Genomic DNA, 20,916 nt, shown 5'->3' with positions numbered 1-20,916 from the left:
CCCAAGCGCAGCAAATTTAGTGCGACTTATGTTCAGATTTACAAAACTTTGAAATGATTCACTGTATTGTTTGTAAAACATTGCAATAGAACATCGAATATATGCGTTTCTGCTCGTCAAATGCTAGTAGATAAAATCAACTTCCGGTTTGCCAGATATGGCTTCCTTAGCGACAGGTGATTGTTGTAAACGTAGCGACAGCTAAACTGGTGGGAAGCTGACCGTCGGTTTCAGTTAGGAGTCATTAATATATAAAGCAGTTAGACGTGTGAAAACAGTAAGTATTTTTAAAAGTATACAATATGTTATCCTTAGGCTTCTCAACATTTGAGTACCAGAAATTGCATTGCTCATCAAGAAATCAGTCTCAGACACGGAGAGAAAATATCGCTGTAATACACCATTAAAGACATATCGTATGCTCATGGTACAAACTGAATTATTACTTACTGTAATATCATCTACTCTCATTCAGTGTATGTACAAAATAATTTACCATGGAAAGAAAATATAGATAAAAATTAATCACCACACTGTTATCCATACTAGCCGTCTCTATTTACTGCTTTTTTTTAAATATCTGTAATATGCCACTGTTCGCTGTAGATATTAGATTTTCTTATGCAAACATAGATTGTTTTACCACGCTTTGATTTGGATATAAACGGGAGTCTCATATTCTCTCTCTTTCTCTTTCTCTCTCTCTCTCTCTCTCTCTCTCTCTCTCTCTCTCTCTCTCTCTCTCTCTCTCTCTCTCTTGTATTGAATAGATTTGATTTGGATATAAACGGGAGTCTCAATTCTCTCTCTCTCTCTCTCTCTCTCTCTCTCTCTCTCTCTCTCTCTCTCTCTCTCTCTTGTATTGAATAGCAATGTAAAGAAACAATCAAATGAAAGTCTTTGCCAATGATTTGCTTTTATTTCATAGGTATTTGTTTACATATTCCTGATTTTTTACTCAGAAATGTAATTAGATTTTTATTGTTAGAAGAATGAGCTACATTTAAAATATATATTTTAAGACTTTAATCTTAAGAGTTGACAAACTGATTTTTACATTTTGTTTTCAGACTTATTGCAGCAAGTTATATTACTTGGAGAATATGGCTTCCCCACTGGTTGAGCCACGAGGGATACCCACCATATTTGGTGAGGTTCTGGAGCGAAATGTTGCATTTTGTGTTGATACATCTGGAAGCATGTACAAAGGTATCGATGTTGTGAAAGAGCATTTAATTGAAACCCTCCTTAAGCATGCAAAGAAGAGCAAACCAACTATGTTTAATATTATTGAATTTAATTCTACAGTAACCCAGTGGGCAGATAAGATGGTAACATGCACTCCACAAACTGTAAATGTTGCAGTGGAATGGATTAATAAACTTGGTGCCAAAACAGGAACAAATACAAAGGATGCTTTAATCACTGCTCTAAGTGATCCGCTATGTGAAGCTGTTTATTTGGTCACAGATGGTTTGCCTGATCAGCATCCAGTAGACATTCTAGACAGCTATGCTCAGATTGGCAGGTATCGACCTGTCCACTGCATTTATCTCTCCACAGAGGACAGTACAGACAGTGCAGCTATTGAATTCCTTGAGGATTTATCTATAGAATCTTATGGTTCATTCCATATAGTTACCTTAACTGTGCATGGCTGTGTTGAACGTATTACTCCACTCTTCAGGGCTGATCATGCACATGAAAGAATCATTCGGACAGTAAATGGTACAATAAGGCCACAAACCCAAGATTGCAGTGTAACCACAACCTTGCAGGTTGACCCAGAAGAAAGTATAGAGCTAGCACCCAGAGTTTTTTCATTGGGTAGATACCCTTATCCAGATTATCTCTATCCTCCCTATTACACCCCATACTGGAGACACATGTTAGGCCCCTACAGATACTATTATCCTTATGGCTGGAGTCGATACAGAACAGCTAAGAGCTGGTTAAAGACCCAGGAGACTGTGCTTGACAATGTGAAGACAATTGAAATCTCACCAGCTGCAGGCTCACTTCTCATCAACAAGAAAGTTTTTGCAAGAAGAATTGAAGATGGCTACTTCTACCTTGGCACTGTTAAAAGTCAGGTGAGCTATACTATGATTAATTTTGATTGCATGTGTCTGTTTTTTTAAAGATGCATGTGTATTATGCTTTTTCTAATTGTATGTTCTTAAATATTAGAAATGTATATGCATTTATCTTTGATTGACAATCAGAAAAAAAATGTATCCTGTTGACATATTAAGATTTGCACACAGTATGAAAGGCATATAAAACTTATATCAGTGTCAGATATGCTAGTTTACAGATGGTTATTATTATTATATTTCACAGTATAAAAACTGGGCCTGAACTAAGAAATTTGGTACATTTATAATTGTGATAAAGTTGTTATTTTTAGATATAGTGTCATATAGCAAACACAGCTTTTCTACACATGCATGCTTTTGATATTTCTTTTTATTAATAATGTATAGCAATAAATCGGTTATTACCTGACAAGACTTTCTTAAAAAGTTGGATTCTTAAAACTGCTTTTGCTTCTTGAATCTTTCCAGTCTGATCATCAAGTATGTTTTTTTTACAGACTTGTATTTTTGACTGAACAATTTTCTTACTCACATCATCAGACATATTTCTCCATGTTACTTTAGAATGGTTAAAATGAGGTTGAATGTAATTCTCACAAAAAGTCACACTGTATTGTTTTGGAATGAAATACTTAATTCTTTTTATTAACCAAAGTAAGAGTTCAGTTTGTTTGTGATGAAACTTATGAACAGATCATAGTAATGTATGACAAGAATACCAAGAATTTCTTAAAACCACTTAACTTTTTTATTGTTATAAAAAGGCCTAAGTAATCAGTTTTTAATTTTCTTGATGTTGCTGTGTTGTTACTGATGAAACCTTGATTTTATCTGTATTTACAACAAAGTAATTCATTGGAGTCCACCACAAGTGAAGCCTTTTTAATGCAATTTGGAGGTTAGTTTCTAGTTTATTTTTTTATAGCTGTTTTCATCAGTCACGGTAGTGTCATCAGCATAATAGATCAGACACTTTTAAAATATCAACCATAAAGTTCCCAAGAAACTTTCATTTATCTAAAGTCAGCTGCCAGACATCAACCATTCATATTAATGCTGTTTCACAGGAATTATTTTGCCTAATACCTGATTGGTTTTAAGGAATCAGAGGCAAATTAGGTCAGTAGTCTTGGAAATTTAACTTTCACTCCTGCAGGACATTTTTTCCAACAAGTTATGAATCTTTGCAGGTCCAATAGATTGTTGCAGAACCACACTCACACTAAGTAGACTGCATAAGTAGGAGAACTGGCAAGATTATGTTTGGCCTAATTTGATTGGTTGATCAGCCAGTCCTCATAAATACATGTAGGTGTGTTCAGAGGAAGGTTAAGGGATGGTGAAAGTATAAATGAATATTAAACAAAAGGTTTTACTCAGAATTTACAAATCAGTCAATTTATCTGCTTATAAGGCAACTAATTCTAGTCAAAGTCATTTTGTGCAGGCATGGTCTGAAGCTAAGACTGGATCAAGTTAGACTGTTTTACCATTTTCATTCTGGACCAGCTATATTAGCCTTTGGTGAAAATTGCTTGTCTGTAATAAGAAAGTAAATGCCAATAAGAGGGTAGTAATATATTATCAGCTGAAGTTACTGTTTAAAAGAAAATGCTTTCGTATTTAGAAGATAGGTAAAATGTTTAATACAAGAAATCATACAAGGCTTAAGTTGAAATTTGAGGCACTTGCTTATTTTACAGTCCTTAGATTGTCCATTTTTGTTCTGGTCAGTTGTATATTGTTGAGTACTTAGTTTTATTAACTGTGCAAATCTTCATGAGTGGATCTGGCTTTTAGATTAGTTTTACAGAATTTTTTATATAAATACGGTTTTCAAGCACATGTGTTCATCTACACAACCATCAAGTTAACTGATTACCAATGAAATTTTTGATTTCTGTTATAAATTAAGCTTTTCATGAAGCAGCTAAAAACTCATTGCATCATTTCCCATTTTCTATTGACCAAAGATCAAATAAAGACTGATGTTTGGAAGAGAAATCACAGCTTGATAGACAACAATTTTAGAGAAAATAAAGCATACTGAAGTAATGAAGATCTCATTTGTCAGATTTGACAAATCAAAACTAAATCAAATACATATGACTTTTGGATGATTATTAATCATTTTCATTTGTATATACCATAAATAATTTAGCCAAAAAATCCATTTATCTAGATGGCTTCATTATTGACTTATATTTTAATGATACTGGTGCAAGTTAATTAGTGACATTCCTTCCAGTTTATGAATCAAGAATCAAACATCAGTACCTGTTTTCTAATGATCAAAATTCAGATACAGTATATCCAATAACACAAAAAAATGAGACTGGTTCTTTTTTATATTCTCTTCAAAATAGATCTTTAAAGTATCTATACTTTGACTTCTATACACAGCAGTAAAATGTGAACTAAGGCAGTACAGTTAAATGCTGATTATATGGATGCCACTACGTCAGACTAATCAGTTATTATCAGCAGAATGTCCCCCAGATACAAAATTTATAATCAAACAATTTTTCTGCCAAATTCCATGTTTCCCAATCAGTTCAGACAATTGTTTTATTGTATATTTCATGTGAAATTCTTACCACTGCTGTTTTTATTACATGAAAACTGTAACACTGCTCTTTCTGTTACATTAAATTTTTACCACTGCCGTTTTTGTTACATGAAAACTGTAACACTGCTGTTTCTGTTACATTCAGTTTTTATCACTGCTGTTTTTGTTACATGAAAACTAACACTGCTGCTTCTGTTGCAAATCCACATAGCAGCTTTATTATTTTGCAATTACATAACAATATACAAGTCTTGTCATCCTGTTGGAGTCTCACAAAAAGTTTTGACAAATTTTGCATAATGTTTCAGATAATATAGAATTTCTCAGATGTTACATGTTTATCTAACGTGGACAGAATAGTCAATTTTGAAAATACAAGGTGAAGTAAATGATAACAAGTCAACTTTTTGCAATTTACTTTTGTTTTAAAGCAATAAATGAGCCTTATATATTTTACTGCCCACTCTGGGTCAATGAATGTCAACCTATGAAACTTGCTGGGAACTGTGCTGCTTGTTTTCAAACCATTCACAGAAAATTGATAATTTTGCATTTTGACCCATGATCCACCATAACAAAATCACCTAAAAAGAAAGTAAATATAAGATTGTGAAAATTGAGATGAAATACTTAACTTGTTTAGACTTGAAGAAAGTACATGTATTCATGATGTTAATTTCACCAGTTTAAAACAAGTCAGTCTTTATTAGCAACAGTTTTGTCAGGACTTTTTTAAAGGGTCCCAGTTGCAACAAATAGTACCCTCTCTGAAAGACAGATACGTCAGAATAATGCATAATTCCAAACCTTAGCAATTTACTCCTGAAATTATGTATTCCCAGTCTTTCTAATTCTTGTTCTAAAATGATGGGCATAGCACCTCTCCCTTCTCTCCCTCTCCCATTCCCAATCAAGCATGAAATTTCTGTTGTAAATCTGTTATGAAACACATTACCATATATTCTCACATATGGGCTCCATCTGCAAATTGAACAGATCACATAATGTGTGTGCAGATATGGGTCTATGCAGTTTGTTTAGAGTAATCAGTATAACATACATCATAGATCTTGATCTGCTGGTGCATTATGCAGTGATTTATACAGGTATATGTTGTTTGCAGTTGGACTTCTGGACCTATTGCAAACAACATAGAAACTGATCTGATATGACACAATGTGCTGGCAGATTAGGGTCCGTGTTATTTGTTGTAATGACACTCTTAGCAAACTGAATGGATCCAGATCTACTGGCGCATTATGCAATAGCAGATCTGGAGTTTACCGCTGGATCTGATCTATACTCAGGTATATATGGTATGTCATCCCATTTCTCTATACTCAGCTTTTCTGAAGTTCTTAATTTATTGAATTTAGACTTCATAAGGGCCATACACTGTATATTGTATGGTCATTTATCTAGACTAAGAGGACATTATAGTGGATGTAATAATTGTTTTTTAGATGTACCACCAATGACTTTTATACCCAGGTCAGTCTTTTTAAGATACTGTTTTAAGTTCAACATCTGTAATATTTCTCACATGTGTTTATTTACATAAATGTGACATCAATATTGAACTGCTATGTACTATATATACTCACTTATAAGTTGTTAGTCCAGCCATAACTGCACAAACCCAGATCTGCCATTACATAATGTGCCATCAGAACTGAGTCTGTGCAGTTTGTTAGGAGTAAATCAGCAGAACAATCAACACAGAGCCATATTTGCAAATCAGGGTCTGTACTGTTTGCAACTGGAATGAACCTGTAAGCAGGTACATGTGGTATATGTTGCATACAGCATTGCAGTTAACATTGCAGACTTTGCCATATGACCAAGGACAAACAGTACAAGTACATAGAGAAACCTGGATCATGTGTAGCACTTAGCCAGACTGGGAAATATACCTGTCTCCAATGAAACAATGTGTGTGTTAATCACAAATGGGAATTACTTGACTTATATCAGGGCAATTACACATGCCAGACTGGTTATCTTATAAACTTGATCTTTTATGGGAATAATCAGGACTTTGTTACCAGCCAATATGTGACCATTTACATGGGTTTCTAAAATGTGGCAACTGTGGCAATCATTGGCAGCCCCTTTTTGCCCCAGGATTGCTTCCACTCTCATAATATAAAGTTCCCTTTGCTACCCCTACTTAAAATAATTGCTCCAACCCCCATGTTATGCCTCATTTCAACAACGTATAAATTTGCCTTGTAGTTCAAAAATCTCACTCAGTCTGATTTTTTAAAATCATCACACTGAATATAGGTGATGGTTATGAGAGAGGCACATGTGTGCTGAGTTTGACAAGTTTACAAATGTCCCAACCTTGGCTGATAAAGGTTTCTTTCCATATCCATTATTTAATATTCTTTTTAAGCAATGAACCAACTACATTAAACTTTACATTAACAGTATGAAATTATAATTTCTGTATGTTTATATAATAGTTGCCAGGGCACCAAACTTTGGATGCCTGTGCTAAATTTCATATCACACAACTCTGAATAGAAGTGTCCAAGTTAATAACTCAACAAGTAAGCAGTCTCTCATTGTACAAATGCAAATGCTATTTAACTTTTTACTTTACTTTAATATTTATCCAGTGGTATTTTATAATGTTGTACCATCATTAGTTGAAATGGAATGTTGATTTCTAAAGACTTTTAAGGAACCTGGTTCTGTCTTATGACTTCAGTATACAATAATATTTTGATTATATTTTGTTAAAATTTATATTTTTGAGGTAATAAATTTGTAACTGAGAAAGATAACTCAGCGAAGGGGGGGGGGGTTATAAATAAAATAAAATTAACAAACACTACATCCCTCCTCCCACAAATCAACTCTTAATCATGCAGGGTCTGCTCTAGAACTGAACGTATAGGGGACAACACACCCCAACCCCCTTTCAACAATGGGATGAGTTTTCAGAATATGTATTGGGATTAATGAAGAAATAAAAATAGAATTTGAAAATATGCTGCATGATTTTCACACATTTTTATATTATTTTGCATGACGTTTTAGAAAGAAGCCCAATTCATGCAATCACAGATCCTAGAATTAACCCTACTTGATATGTACCTGTCAGGATCAATTCATTACTTTTAGCTAGACAGTAATAGTTTTTAGTTCAATTGGCTATAGGCCAAGTGAGCTTCTTGTGTGGTTATTCTATCTTGTGTCTGATCAACTGAGCTTGTAACCACTCTAGAAGCCATATTTCTGATCCAGTTTTGGTCAGATTTAGAATATAGGCATATATGATCAGTACACAGTCTACCAAGATTTTCATCATTACTGAATCCACTCATATTAATAAGGTGGTCTTGCATCTGATTGGCTGAGCTTGTCACCACCCTGGATGCCATAATTCTTATATGATTTTGATGAAACTTGAAATTAAGCCTTATATGACCAAGATCTCTTTGATAATTATTTTAAATAATCTTGAATATGAGCTAAGGTTGTTACCACTCTGGAAGTAATTTTTTGGTCCTGTTATGATAAAACTTGGAATTTGGACCTATATCATGAATATCTCCAATGAATTTGATCATAGGTGAACTTCACCATTTTACTGATATAAATTGGCTAAACTTTCTGGAAGTCATATTTTTAATCCAGTTTTTATTTATCCAAATTGGAATATGGGCTTATATCAACAATATCTCATATGAATTCAATGATGAGTGAGATTCATTATATTAATGAGGTGACCTTGCATCTGATTGGCTAATTTTGTTACCATTCTGAGAGCCATATTTCAGATATAATGATGATCAGACCTGAAAGTGGACTTTTATTATCAAGATCTCACATTATTTTAATAACAAATGAGATCACAGCATAATAATGAAATAATCTTGCAGCTGAGCTTGTTATGATTGAGGAAGATTTATACAGATTCACTCTGTATCAAATATTTCTGAGATCTTAATGATATAATCCTACATTCCAAGTTTGATCCAAATTAGATCAGAAATAATACTTGAATCCAGAGTTGGATCAAGCTCAATCAAATCCAAGATCACTTCATTATTAAGCACACATTTCACTCATTATCAATCTCATTAATATGCATGGATATCACTCATTATCAAAATCATCCAAAATCATGATGCTATAATCCCATATTTCAAGTTTTATCACAATTGGATCAGAAATACATGTATGTGGCCTCCAGAGTGAAATACAACAGCCAGTTTCAAAGGGTCACACCTAATGCACACATGGCTTTACCGGCCAGGTGAGCTAAAGGCTTGATAAAAAGTATTAAAATTTTACATTAGGACATATAATTATTAAGGAATTTGCTAAAAAAATTTAAGTACTCACTCACTAAATAATAAATTAAAAAAATTAGATATCCTTAGACATGGAGCTTACTTTTGATTAAACAAATGCTTTTACTCTTTTATACTGAAAATATTTCTCTCTTTACCCTTTTAAGTGTTCAATAAAGTGGATTCTAATATATTGTTTCATATTGCTCTGATGTAAGCTGTTTTATTACATTTTGATTGAATTAATACATTCTCTGTCCAAAAAGTGTCACCGCTGCATACATTTAATGATGGAATCTTGAAAAAATAAATAAATAATAAAATAATAGTATCAAAGATGAAATTTAAACAAACAATAGGCAATATTTTAATCAGTATTGCAGCCTAAATGGCACATTATTTTGTGCATGCCTATAATACTTGTATGGTACCAGGCTGTGAGATGTAAAATGTGATATTTCAATGAATTATGTAACATTCATTTTTCTGAGATTAGTCATGTGTGTCGATGTGCAATGCAGACAAACTATCTTTTGGAATCAGTTGTATCATATGTTTGTAGGTTACTGATTGTGTTGAATATGCACACATGAATCACACACACATGAATCACACACACACACACACACACACACACACACACACACATATATATATATATATATATATATATATATATATATATATATATATATATATATATATATATATATATATATATATATATATATATATATATATATATATATATATATATATATATTCTGGCTGTAGGTTTACTCAGCTATGAATATTATAAAAAAACACATGCAAGGTAATTTGCTTCAAAACAAAAATCTAAGCTCATGGTAAGAAAGTTAGTCGATTGAGAGTTTGAGGTACTTGTCTTGTATGGATGTGGGTGGGTGGGTGGGGGTGTGCATGTGTGCATGCGTGTATGTATGTATACATTTTATGAAGGCTTTACAATTTGGCAGGAATAATTGTTTGTATTTCAACAAATCTTTTCTCAAAAGGAAGGAAAAATGAGTCGAATTTCAAACTTGTTAGTGATCAATATGGTATTGATGAGGGGTATTTAAGTTATAATTCTCAACTTGGAAGAATCTGGAAATGTTAAACTTTCTGTATATTGCAAATTTGTTTGGTTTCAGTTATATACATTTTTCTTATTTGAAAAAAATTGTGTTAATTCTTATATTCTTAGACTTTGTTAAGGTCCATTTTTGCAGAGAAGAATCCTTTTTTGTTAGGTACTTATAACTGTTTTGTAACTACTGTGAAATCTTTTTTTAAAAATTGTATCAAAATATATTAAAGCTTTATGGGCTGTGGTGGTGGGTAATTGTATTGGATTTATATAAAATCAATGTGTAAATGTCTGTTGAGATTAGATCACCTAGTCACAAAATGGACTTCATGCATCTTGATGGCTTTCAGAACAACAGTGTAAACTATTGTATGTAATAATTGATGACAGATCTCCACCTGTCAACGGAATGACCTATAGCTGTCTAGACAAGACTTTATTGCAGGCACTCTTAAGGGTTTTGATGACTAGCATATATTTTGGTGTGTGTTCATTACCAGTATCCATGAAATGCAGGCATTTGTCAGCTAAGTAAACCTCAGACACATACTTGAACAGAATTGAAGTTATTAATCATGACAGCTGGGATATACGTGGACTTATTTGGATTATTCTACAGGAGAATCATATCAAAAATGCCCTGTACTTGAAATGTAGAAGTTCTAAGTGCCTTGGAATATTTATGTACGACAAAAGGTCCCTTATTATAAAGTCCCTCACTATATCACTGCCCCACTTCAAATGTGGGTATGGTCTTCAACACCACTGAATTAGTTCAGTTTTGTTCTGTTATTGTAGCTTGATTTTTTGTCACTTGCATTAGCTTTTACATGTTGAGAACTAATTATAATATGATTTCCCATCATATAGTCATAGTAGTAGTTTTTTTAATTGTTGTTTTAGTGATGTAATAACTTTATATAAAGAAGAAGCTAAGTTGTTCAAAAAACCAGTATTCTATGCTTATATGTGAACCAGTATAATGCCTTATAGGTGAGTACAAGAAAACCTGTATAATGCATTATAGGTGAGTACAAGAAAACCTGTATAATGCATTATTGTTGAGTACAAGAAAGTAAGTTGTTTTAAAGAATAACAATACTGAATTACACAAGATCATGCCAATGATTGTTTCTGTACATGTGAATTATGGTACTTCTTAAGACCATGGCTTGGAAGAGTCAATTAACCTTATATAGGTGTGGAAGGGAATTCTATGGTTTGGCTCCAGAGAATGCAAACCTCTTCTTATAAAACTCTGAATTTGGTTTAGATAAATATAAATTCTTGTTTGGAATGGGTCTTAGTTCTTACATATGTAAATATTACACAAATTAAAAGTGATTTGTAAGGTAATCAGGAGTTGAACAAGTCCAGTGCTGTCTCCTTTATGTCATAAAAGGCAGCTAATGGCAGCAGGATCCACAGCGATCCTAAAAGGTAACCAATGGCAGCAGGAGCCACAGTGGTCCTTAAAGGCAACCAATGGCAGCAACAGTCACAGTGGTTATGAAAGGCAACTAATGGAAGCTGGAGTCACAGTGGTACCATAGTTAATATGCCAGATGTGCATCCACAAGGGTGTAGTTTAGATGAACACAATGACATACTGGATAACATTGCGTATTCTTGGCCAAGGTACTTTACTCCACTTGCCCTGGTGCTAAAGAACTTAATTCTGTTTATATGCCATAAGCACTATTAGCTAAGTGCCTTTTCCATGGACACAGCAAGGCAGCTGACCTGAGGAAATGGAAGCTATGAACCTTTCCAGGGACACAGCAAGACAGCCTATCTGAGCTGGCCAGGGTGGATATCCAACCAGTGGCCCATGGATGCTGTTCCAACTGAGCTACTGTTGATCACTTGTGTTAGATAGCTAGGAATTAGAATTCTGAAAATGGATGTGTTTGAAATCAACGGTTTCTCTTATTCCATCACAAGCTTAAAACTCTACATTCGGATTGGATGCAATTTATATCATTAAATTTTAATTTAAAATGTGCATTTAGGAAATTTGTATTTTAATTATTTTAAGTACTTGTGAGGGCAAATGTAAAGTTGAAATTATAGATTGTACATGTGCATTTATTGATATGTGTTTTTTGTTATCCCAGATTGTAAAAATGAGTTTGCTACTGGTAATTTGAGTCAATGCTCAGATATCTGTGGTGCAGTCTTTGGCAAGCCAAGTGTGATTTTTTTGCAGAAATCTTATTATACATTTCCATATATGCTTGCTTATAAGTCATATTCAAAGGTAGATAGCATAGGTTCCATTCTTAAGTCACATAATATGCTGGCAGATCATGGTCTATATAATTTTGTTGAATGTTTTGGGCATAACCAACTGCATCAACCAAGATTCTGTCAGTGCATGATGCAATGGAAGATCTGCGTCTGTGCAGTTTGGAGTTTGACCCGATTTATAAGCAAGTACATATGATATATATATATATATATATATATATATATATATATATATATATATATATATATATATATATATATGAGGTCATTCATATGTATGAACATTCATAATTTGAAGATGCAATCAAGAGTAAAAATGACAAAAATTAATACTTAATATCTATGTTCTTTCATATAAATAATGTGTAAAAAAAGAGATTGCATTATCTGATTTATTTTCCATAGTCTATGGAAATCAGAGGAAAAGATGCAGTCTGCAGGGTGAGTTAAATACCGTAAACTTTCATCTGCGTTAGTTTAGTTTAGAATGAGGTGATAGTGCCTTTCTTCGCTCTTCATATTTTGTTCTTTTGAAGGGAATCTACTGAAATTTAGCTTATTATTTCCAATAACATTGACCTCTTTGCATATCTCTGTGTTTCAATGTTGTTTGCCTTCTTTTGGTGTAGGCAAGCATACCTATCAAGTTGTCATGACAAGTACGATTGCAGAGAGAAAGAACTTTAGCATGTCTCGCACATCAAATATGTCTGGTCCCCATCTAACCCTCTGGATTATCTCCCACATGTTTGATGATACTGTGTGTGTGTGTGTGTGTGTGTGTGTGTGTGTGTGTGTGTGTGTGTGTGTGTGTGTGTGTGTGTGTGTGCGTGCGTGCGTGCATGCGTGAGTGCGTGCGTGAGTGCGTGCGTGCGTGCGTGCGCTTTTTTCTGTTTTACTCAAGGTAAATTAAACCATTCATGCATTGGTGTATATTTGAGATGATAAGGGGTATCAAGATATGATTTTGGTTGAAACATTAATCATCAGTGAAGTACAAGTTCCTTCCTTTTAACTTGAAGTTAAATCTCAAGACTTGCCCTCTAAAGTCCAGTTCAAATAAAACATTTCAGCATTTTTAAAGAAGGTTACTGAGAATATCTGCTTATTCATAGAGATAGTGCTGAGTTGATCATAGAATCTGCTAATATTAACCACATCGAAAAGGAGTTTTTCAGTGATGCTTGAAAGAACAGGGTGACCACAAGCACTTGACATAAATCCATAAATTTCATGGAAAAAATCTTAAAGAATGTCCTCAAATTAAATATCTTAGACATTACTGTGCTATAAAGAAACTTTGTGATGTCCACAGACATTTATTTTTACATGCTGCAGTCAGTGGTCAGCATATCTACATGTAGTCAGTGGTCAGCATGAAGGTCACTGTAATCAATTTTATGGACAAAAGTGCAGTAAAAACAGTCTAAGAAATTTTACAGATGATGAGAAAATTTGCATAATTTCCAATTCCACAGCAAATTTACGAGTTTGAAAAAAATATATATATAAAAATATATGTAGTTTGCTAACAAATCAGCAGGTGTGGTCATCCTGATAGACTAGTAGCAAGATCATCCCATACACTTATAGCAAGAGTGCTTGACCAAGGATATCATAGCCATCTGCATTTGTCTGCATTTTTTTCAAATTATGAACGTTCAAATTCATGGAACGTTTGAGAAGGTGTTGTTTCAGTGCCTTTGTATCACTGCATTACTTGAAGTGCAGAATAGGTCCATGGACAGGTCTAATTAGTGGAAAAGGGTAATTGATGATAGCTAGTTTTTCATCAGAAAAATGAACACAAAAAATTCCAAGCATATTGTGTTCTTTTTATGCTGTTCATTTTTATTGTTTTGTTTTTGATTTTGAAAATGCGTCTGTACTTTAAAAATTGGAGTATTAGTGACATAAATTTTAATTTATGTTCATGCATTGATTTATTCTATCTATTTATCATTTATGTTTTGCCTTCTATGCACTTTTCCAATTTATATTGTTGACATAGAACTTGAAGTAGCTGGTCCATTTTGCTTGTCATGACCTGGAACAATCTTACTTGAATCTAATAATCATTTATTCATGTTTTGCCTAAAATCAGAGCTTCAATCTTGGCACTGAGCTTGCTTTTATATTATTCATAATATGGTTATCATATGTAATGCAGCTAGATCAAGATTACGACATGATATGGACCGGTAATACCACATTCAAATAACTGCTGACAAAGAAACACCATGAATAAAATATTTTAGAATCATGTATGCCATGCATGATAAACGAACAGTTACTTGCCTGTTATGTTCCCCTAAGTTAGATTTGTGTTCACACTCAATCCAGTGTCAAAAAATAATTTGTAGAATATTTTGACATTATTGAAAGGTTCACCTAAAATTTGCCACTGATCATAAGTTTCAGATTGTGTATAATCAATACGTTTTATGACTACTGAACAAAGTTGGTTAGTGAATTATGTGATGCTAGGTTAGAATTTATGTTAGTTGCCCATCATACATGTTACATTGATTACTCATCCAGTATTTTATTGTAAATAATTTAAGATACAGCACTCTCTGTCTTTAGAGTCCTTCATTATGACATACCCAGTTGTTCCTGTTATAAGGCAGGTATGGACATGGGTCCCATTTTATTATGTAACATTATATGCATAATTTATTTCATTACATGAGGCAGGTATGGTCATTATATGTTAGTAATATTATATGTATAACATACATGGTTTTAAGATAGTCTTGTTATGAGGTGGTGTACTCTATGGTCTCACACTGAGGTGGTATACTCAATGGTCTCACTATAAGGTGGTATACTCCATGGTCTCACTATGAGCTGGGTGTACTCGATAGTTTCACTATAGGGTGGTAATACTCTACAGTCTCAGTGGTCTTATTGTAAGGTGGTACACTCTACAGTCTCACTATGAGGTGGCATACTCTATGGTCTCACTATGAGGTGGTATGCTCAGTGGTCTCACTATGAGATGGTATGCTCAGTGGTCTCACTATAAGGTGGTATAATCTATAGTCTCACTATGAGGTGGTATACTCAATGATCTCATTATAAGGTCGTATATTCAATGGTCTCATTATTAATTGTGGTATACTCACTGATCACATTATGAGGTGGTATACTCACTGATCACATTATGAGGTGGTGTACTATGGTCTCACTATGAGGTGGTATACTCTATGGTCTCACTATGAGGTGGTATATTCAATGGTCACACTGTAAGGTGGTATACTCTATGGTTCCAACTGACAGCATCATAATGAGGGAGTACTGTATAAGATTTCCCACCCACCCACCTAACTTTTTACCTTCAATTTCATTTTTAGCTTTTCCTCGCTTACAAAAGCAGAGAACTTAGATTTCAGTGAATTACACGTACACACATGTTTTCTAGTTTTTAAGTCCAATATATTCTAGTGATCAAAGAATAATTAAGTAGTTTAAAATATAAAAAATTAGTCAAAAACATTATTCAAATGTTTGTGACAGAGTTTCACAAAGAGAACTAATGTTTGTTTTTTATAGTCTCTTGTGTAAATATTAGACATTAACTGATATTACCATTAATCATACATAAGAACATGGAGTTACCATATGTACTTGATTATAAGTCAAGTCAAACTGCAGATTGCACAGACCTAGATCTGCCATCACATAATATACTGGCAGATCTGGGTATATGCAATTTGCTAGGAGTAATCAGTAGAACAAACAAAATTGGCCCTGATTTGCAATTGCATTATGTTAGAGCAAAACTAAGTTCTGTGTGGTGTGCAGTTGGACTTGACTTATAAGCAGGAATATACAATAATGTCTGCATGTTTAATAAAGATACGATTCCCATGATATATGTTTTACTGGTACACAGGAAACAGCTGAGTAGAATCAAGTACCATTATTGTCAAAATACATTTTTTGCTGGTACACAGGAAACAGCTGAGTACAATCAAGTACCAGTACTGTCAAAATACATGCATTACTGGTACACAGGAAACAGCTGAGTTATAGAATGAAGTACCATTACTTTCAAAATTTATGTTTTACTGGTACACAGGAAACAGCTGAGTTATAGAATCAAGTATAATAATATATATATGACATAGGTAATATGAGACTGTTGATAATTTGATGTGTTGTCTATTTAAATACTATAACAATAGGTGACATACCAAGACATTATATTATTCTAGTCAAGGTAATTGTCTGAGGAAATAATCTGTATATATTTGTCACCACAAGGCCAAATTTAGACCATGCCTGAGATGTCCAAATACTGAAACAGGTCACAACAATCATAATAGAGGTTAATATATGCATTCAGAACACAGGGTTCTTTTCAGTATATGCATGTATATTACATTTAAGCAGAAAGCTCAAGGAATATCATTATTACATCATTCTCTTAGTTTATTCATTTTGACTGTGAAAAAAATGAGATGCCTACCATATATACTTGCTTACAAGTAAAGTCAAACAGCAAGCAAAGATCCTGATCTGCAGTAGCATAATGTGCCTGCAAATATGGGTCCATGTTGTTTGTTCTACTGATTACTCCTATCAAACTGCATAGACCCAGACCTGTCATTGTTAATATCCAACAGATCTGTGTATGCAATTTGTTATGAGTAACCATTAGAACAGACAACATAGATCGTGATCTGCTAGCATAGTATGTGATGGCAGATCAAGGTCTGTGTTGTTTGTTGCTTATATGGTACCATCTATATTCATTTATAAGTCCAACTGCAAACTGCACTGACCCTGATTTGCCAATAGCATATTGCACTGTCAGATTTGGGTATGTGTAGTTTGGAGTAATTAGTAAAACAAACAACATAGACCCTGATCTACAGGCATAGTATGCTATGGCAGATTAGGATCTTTGTTGTTTGCAGTTTGACTTGACTTATAATTGAGTATATATGGTAAACATTCTATTATTCTTGTGTATAGTCAAGAAGTGGACTTTGGATGAACATAAATCACCATGGAATAATTTGTATACAGTGTCCAAAGCTTGGGTCATATTTTGTTGATACTGTGAGAAGTGTCTGTTTACAATGTCTTAAAATTGTATTGAAAGTTGTTGACACTGTGTGAAGCACTTCACAAATGCTATATCATTATGTCACTGTTTCTTTGAACCTTCAAATCTTTGTATGTGCTTAAGACATCAGTCTTCTTCAACTAGTTTCATGTTAAAGTAAACAAGTTTAAAATTTAAGCAAGCTCATTTCATATTTAAACAAACCAGTTTCATATTTAAGCAAGCTAGTTCCTCTTTAAGCAAGCTAGTTTTACATTAAGGCAAGATTTTACTTTCAGAAATGTATATACCAGTATTCTGTGAGACTCAAAGTGTGTCAGTATAATTATGTTTAACTAAAGTACTTCATTTTGTAGTAATTACAGGCACTGAATAAATATTCTGAAGAAAAAAGAGATAGCCATATTTACACAATATTCAAGTTGCCACCACAATTTTAAACTCTAGAAAGAGGAATTTAAGTGTTACATGGAATTCATGCATGCATAAGTCAGATTTGTATTGCTCAGTCTATAATAATAATAATAATAATAATAATAATAATAATAATAATAATGAGGACTTTGTATAGCACCTAATCTTTAGAAGCTCTAAGCGCTTTGCAACATTAGACAACACCTATAAGATAAAAAACATATAATGATATGATTACAAAAACAAATACCATGAAATTAGAAAACATTAAAAAACATGCTGAGAATATTAATAGTAGGAAACATTATTAGGTCTTTAAGTTTGTTCTTGTAGTCGAAATAAGTGAGTTCTGAGAGCACTCTTGAATGTGATCGCTGTGTTTTTGTGTCGAAGTTCAGTGGGCAATTCATTCCATGTTTCTGGGCCCTGGTATGCAAAAGAACGCTGTCCATATGACTTTGTTTTCGTACTTGGAATAATGAGTATATGATTGTCAGAAGAGGAGCGTAAGTATCTTGCTGGTGTGTACACATGGGTGAAGTCGGATAGGTATATTGGACTAGAGTCCAAAAGTGAAACGTAGCACAGAGAACAAATTTTGTGTTTGATTCTGGATCGAATGGGTAGCCAGTGTAACTGTGTGAACTGCTGTCTTGCATTTGCCATTAAGTTCCTTGACTTGTGAAGGCTTGGATAACCTGGAGTTGAGATCAGCAACATTTCAATTAACAATTACTAATTGTTCTCCATAGATATGTCATAAAAATACAGCAGTAATGTTAAATAAATTTCCACATGTTCAGATTTATTATGATTTTATATTTGTATCTAATATAATTTTAAACTTAATCATTTTGAGGGATTTTTGGTAATAAAAAATGACAATAGATACATTTGATCAGTTAATTCACAGATGTGTGATTGATTTCATTGGCTGATGTCATACACATATATGATATGTTTGGATCTTTCCTGACATGGGTACTAAACTGTTTCATTGAGGAAATTTTTACACATATTCATATTAATATGAATAAAAAAACAGAGGATTTAAGAAGAAAATAGAAAATGATTAGCTCCATGGTATTTGTCATTTTCTTCCCATGTTTTTATGATTCATTTTCTCATACATACAGATTTTGCATGACAAGTTCCTGGTGTGTTTTGGACCATGCAAACATGGCCGCTACACTGAGACCACCTACCAAGACACCTTTGTGTTTGACATTATTGACTTCGATGATGCTAAGCGCCATGCAATCCAGACATCTGATATGGTTCTGGCTCCATGGGAACCAGAAGGGGAGAGATACTGTCCTGGTGTGGTTTTAGAGGGGCATGAGAGAAGAATGGTTGAAGGTTGGTTACCATTGGATACCAAATATTAATGTAGTAAAGTTTAAATAACTTAAATATCAATGACATAAATAGTTAGCAATACTCAAATTAGTTGCTCAGTTTCAGTATGTGATTCCAGAAAAATATAAACTACCAAAACCATGAACCATTTTTTGGACCTGCTGTGCTTAGAGTTCTTAATTCCTAATGTACTTTCCAGTTATTTTCCCGTGGTTTTATGGAACATGGGGATATTATGATACAGCCATTCTTGGCCAATGTACTTACATTTGTACAGACAAATAGATGGATGTACATGTGTAATATCCTTAAACTCCTAAATCATTAGAGCTAAACAGGTGTGAAACAGGTGTGACTTGGGTCTGTGACGGCACTTTGGGAATACTGATGATGCCTAGGTCCATGTTTAAGTCATAGGAGATCTGCCAGCATTTTGGAAGTATTGATCATGCCCTTGGGTGAGGTCAGGGAACAAATTGGGTGAATTTACATAAATTTCAAATAGTTCCGCAGAGTTGTGTCTCTCTAATGTCTGAGAATTGGCATGGGTGATCAGTAGTCAATGCATATCAGCCTGGGATCCCTGGGCAATACCATGGGGTCTATCCTTACCACCCACCCCACCACCAGTCAGGAAGTTACCGGTACTTTCTAGATCATACTATAGAAACTGCTGAGATCCCCACTCTGAAAGCCATATGTACATCAAAAATACCTGGGCATATTCTGAGATCCCCACTCTGTAAGCCATATGTACATAAAAAATACCTGGCCAAAAAACCCACATACAAATGCAACATGGGGTCCATCCATACCTCCAAAATCATTACCTCAGGGTTATAATGGAAGCTATTAAGATCCATGCCTTGTAATATAGAAAACTTGGTGGGCATGAAAAGACAAAATCACCTTTCCAGCTGACATTTTCCCCTGGTGAGTCCCAATACATCCAGATACCTACCCAAGGAGCTCAAAATTCATTTGGAAGACAAAACATGGAAATATGAAACTACATGTTTTCACAAATTAACACAGAATTCTAGATAGAAGTTGGTATGAGTTCAAAAGGACATATAGCCAGACATTTTTAATAAGGAGGTTTATCATATGGTGTTGCTAACATTATTACTATTATAAGCGTGTAGGTTTTGGTAAAACAAGTGGGGGAAAAAAGAAACAAGCCATATCGATCAATTTCAAATTTTGTTTTGCAGTTTGGTAACTATTTTAATCTTTTGGGCCAATTTATATTTTATATTTTGATGTATTTTCTCTTGGCACTGGAAAGCTGTGATAGTTTAATTGGTATAGTGTTGGATTGATAATCCAAGGGTATTTGGTTCAGTACCAGGCCATACCAGGTCTGCTGATTCAGTATGTCATTTGGAAACTAGGCAGTTGTATGCCATTTTCTCACCATGCTATAGCCAATAATGTGTTAAAAGTACCATGAAAACAAAACAAGATAACCAAAAAAGAAACATATTGTAGCAGTGATTTGATTTTAGTATGTAGGTTAAACTTGTTTTATATTTGTCCACTGTGCCTTTTTCTTCTTAATTTTCATGTTTTTAACCTGATAGTTAGGCTTTTGAAGCTGAAGTAAATACTAAGCAACAACATAAAAACTGGCATGGCCTGCACATGAGGTACAGCTGATTGGGAGGTATTTTGATAACCAATGAGAGGAGGACAGGGGTATTTTATTTTTTGGTTTTCATGAAATTAAATGCCAGGCAGGTGATCTAATT

The 20,916-nt window shown here is 33.8% G+C and overlaps 1 protein-coding gene across 1 annotated transcript in view; it reads left to right on the top strand.

Moving 5' to 3' along the window:
* The first annotated feature begins 141 nt into the window (after positions 1-141).
* Positions 142-20,916, top strand: part of LOC149786533 (uncharacterized) — a 56,188-nt gene continuing 35,413 nt past the window's right edge. Inside the window, exons 1-3 of the mRNA XM_089977037.1 lie at positions 142-277; positions 1,071-2,093; positions 18,943-19,165. Of these exons, the coding sequence (XP_089833163.1) occupies positions 1,104-2,093; positions 18,943-19,165 (1,213 nt within the window). The 5' untranslated portion in view covers positions 142-277; positions 1,071-1,103. The remainder of the gene's footprint in view (positions 278-1,070; positions 2,094-18,942; positions 19,166-20,916) is intronic.

This window comes from Sinohyriopsis cumingii, chromosome 12, assembly GCF_028554795.1.
Source record: "Sinohyriopsis cumingii isolate HCF-2022 chromosome 12, ASM2855479v2, whole genome shotgun sequence".
NCBI lineage: Eukaryota > Metazoa > Mollusca > Bivalvia > Unionida > Unionidae > Sinohyriopsis > Sinohyriopsis cumingii.
Note: the sequence above shows the minus strand (reverse complement) of the source record. Positions and strands in the feature narration are given on the sequence as shown.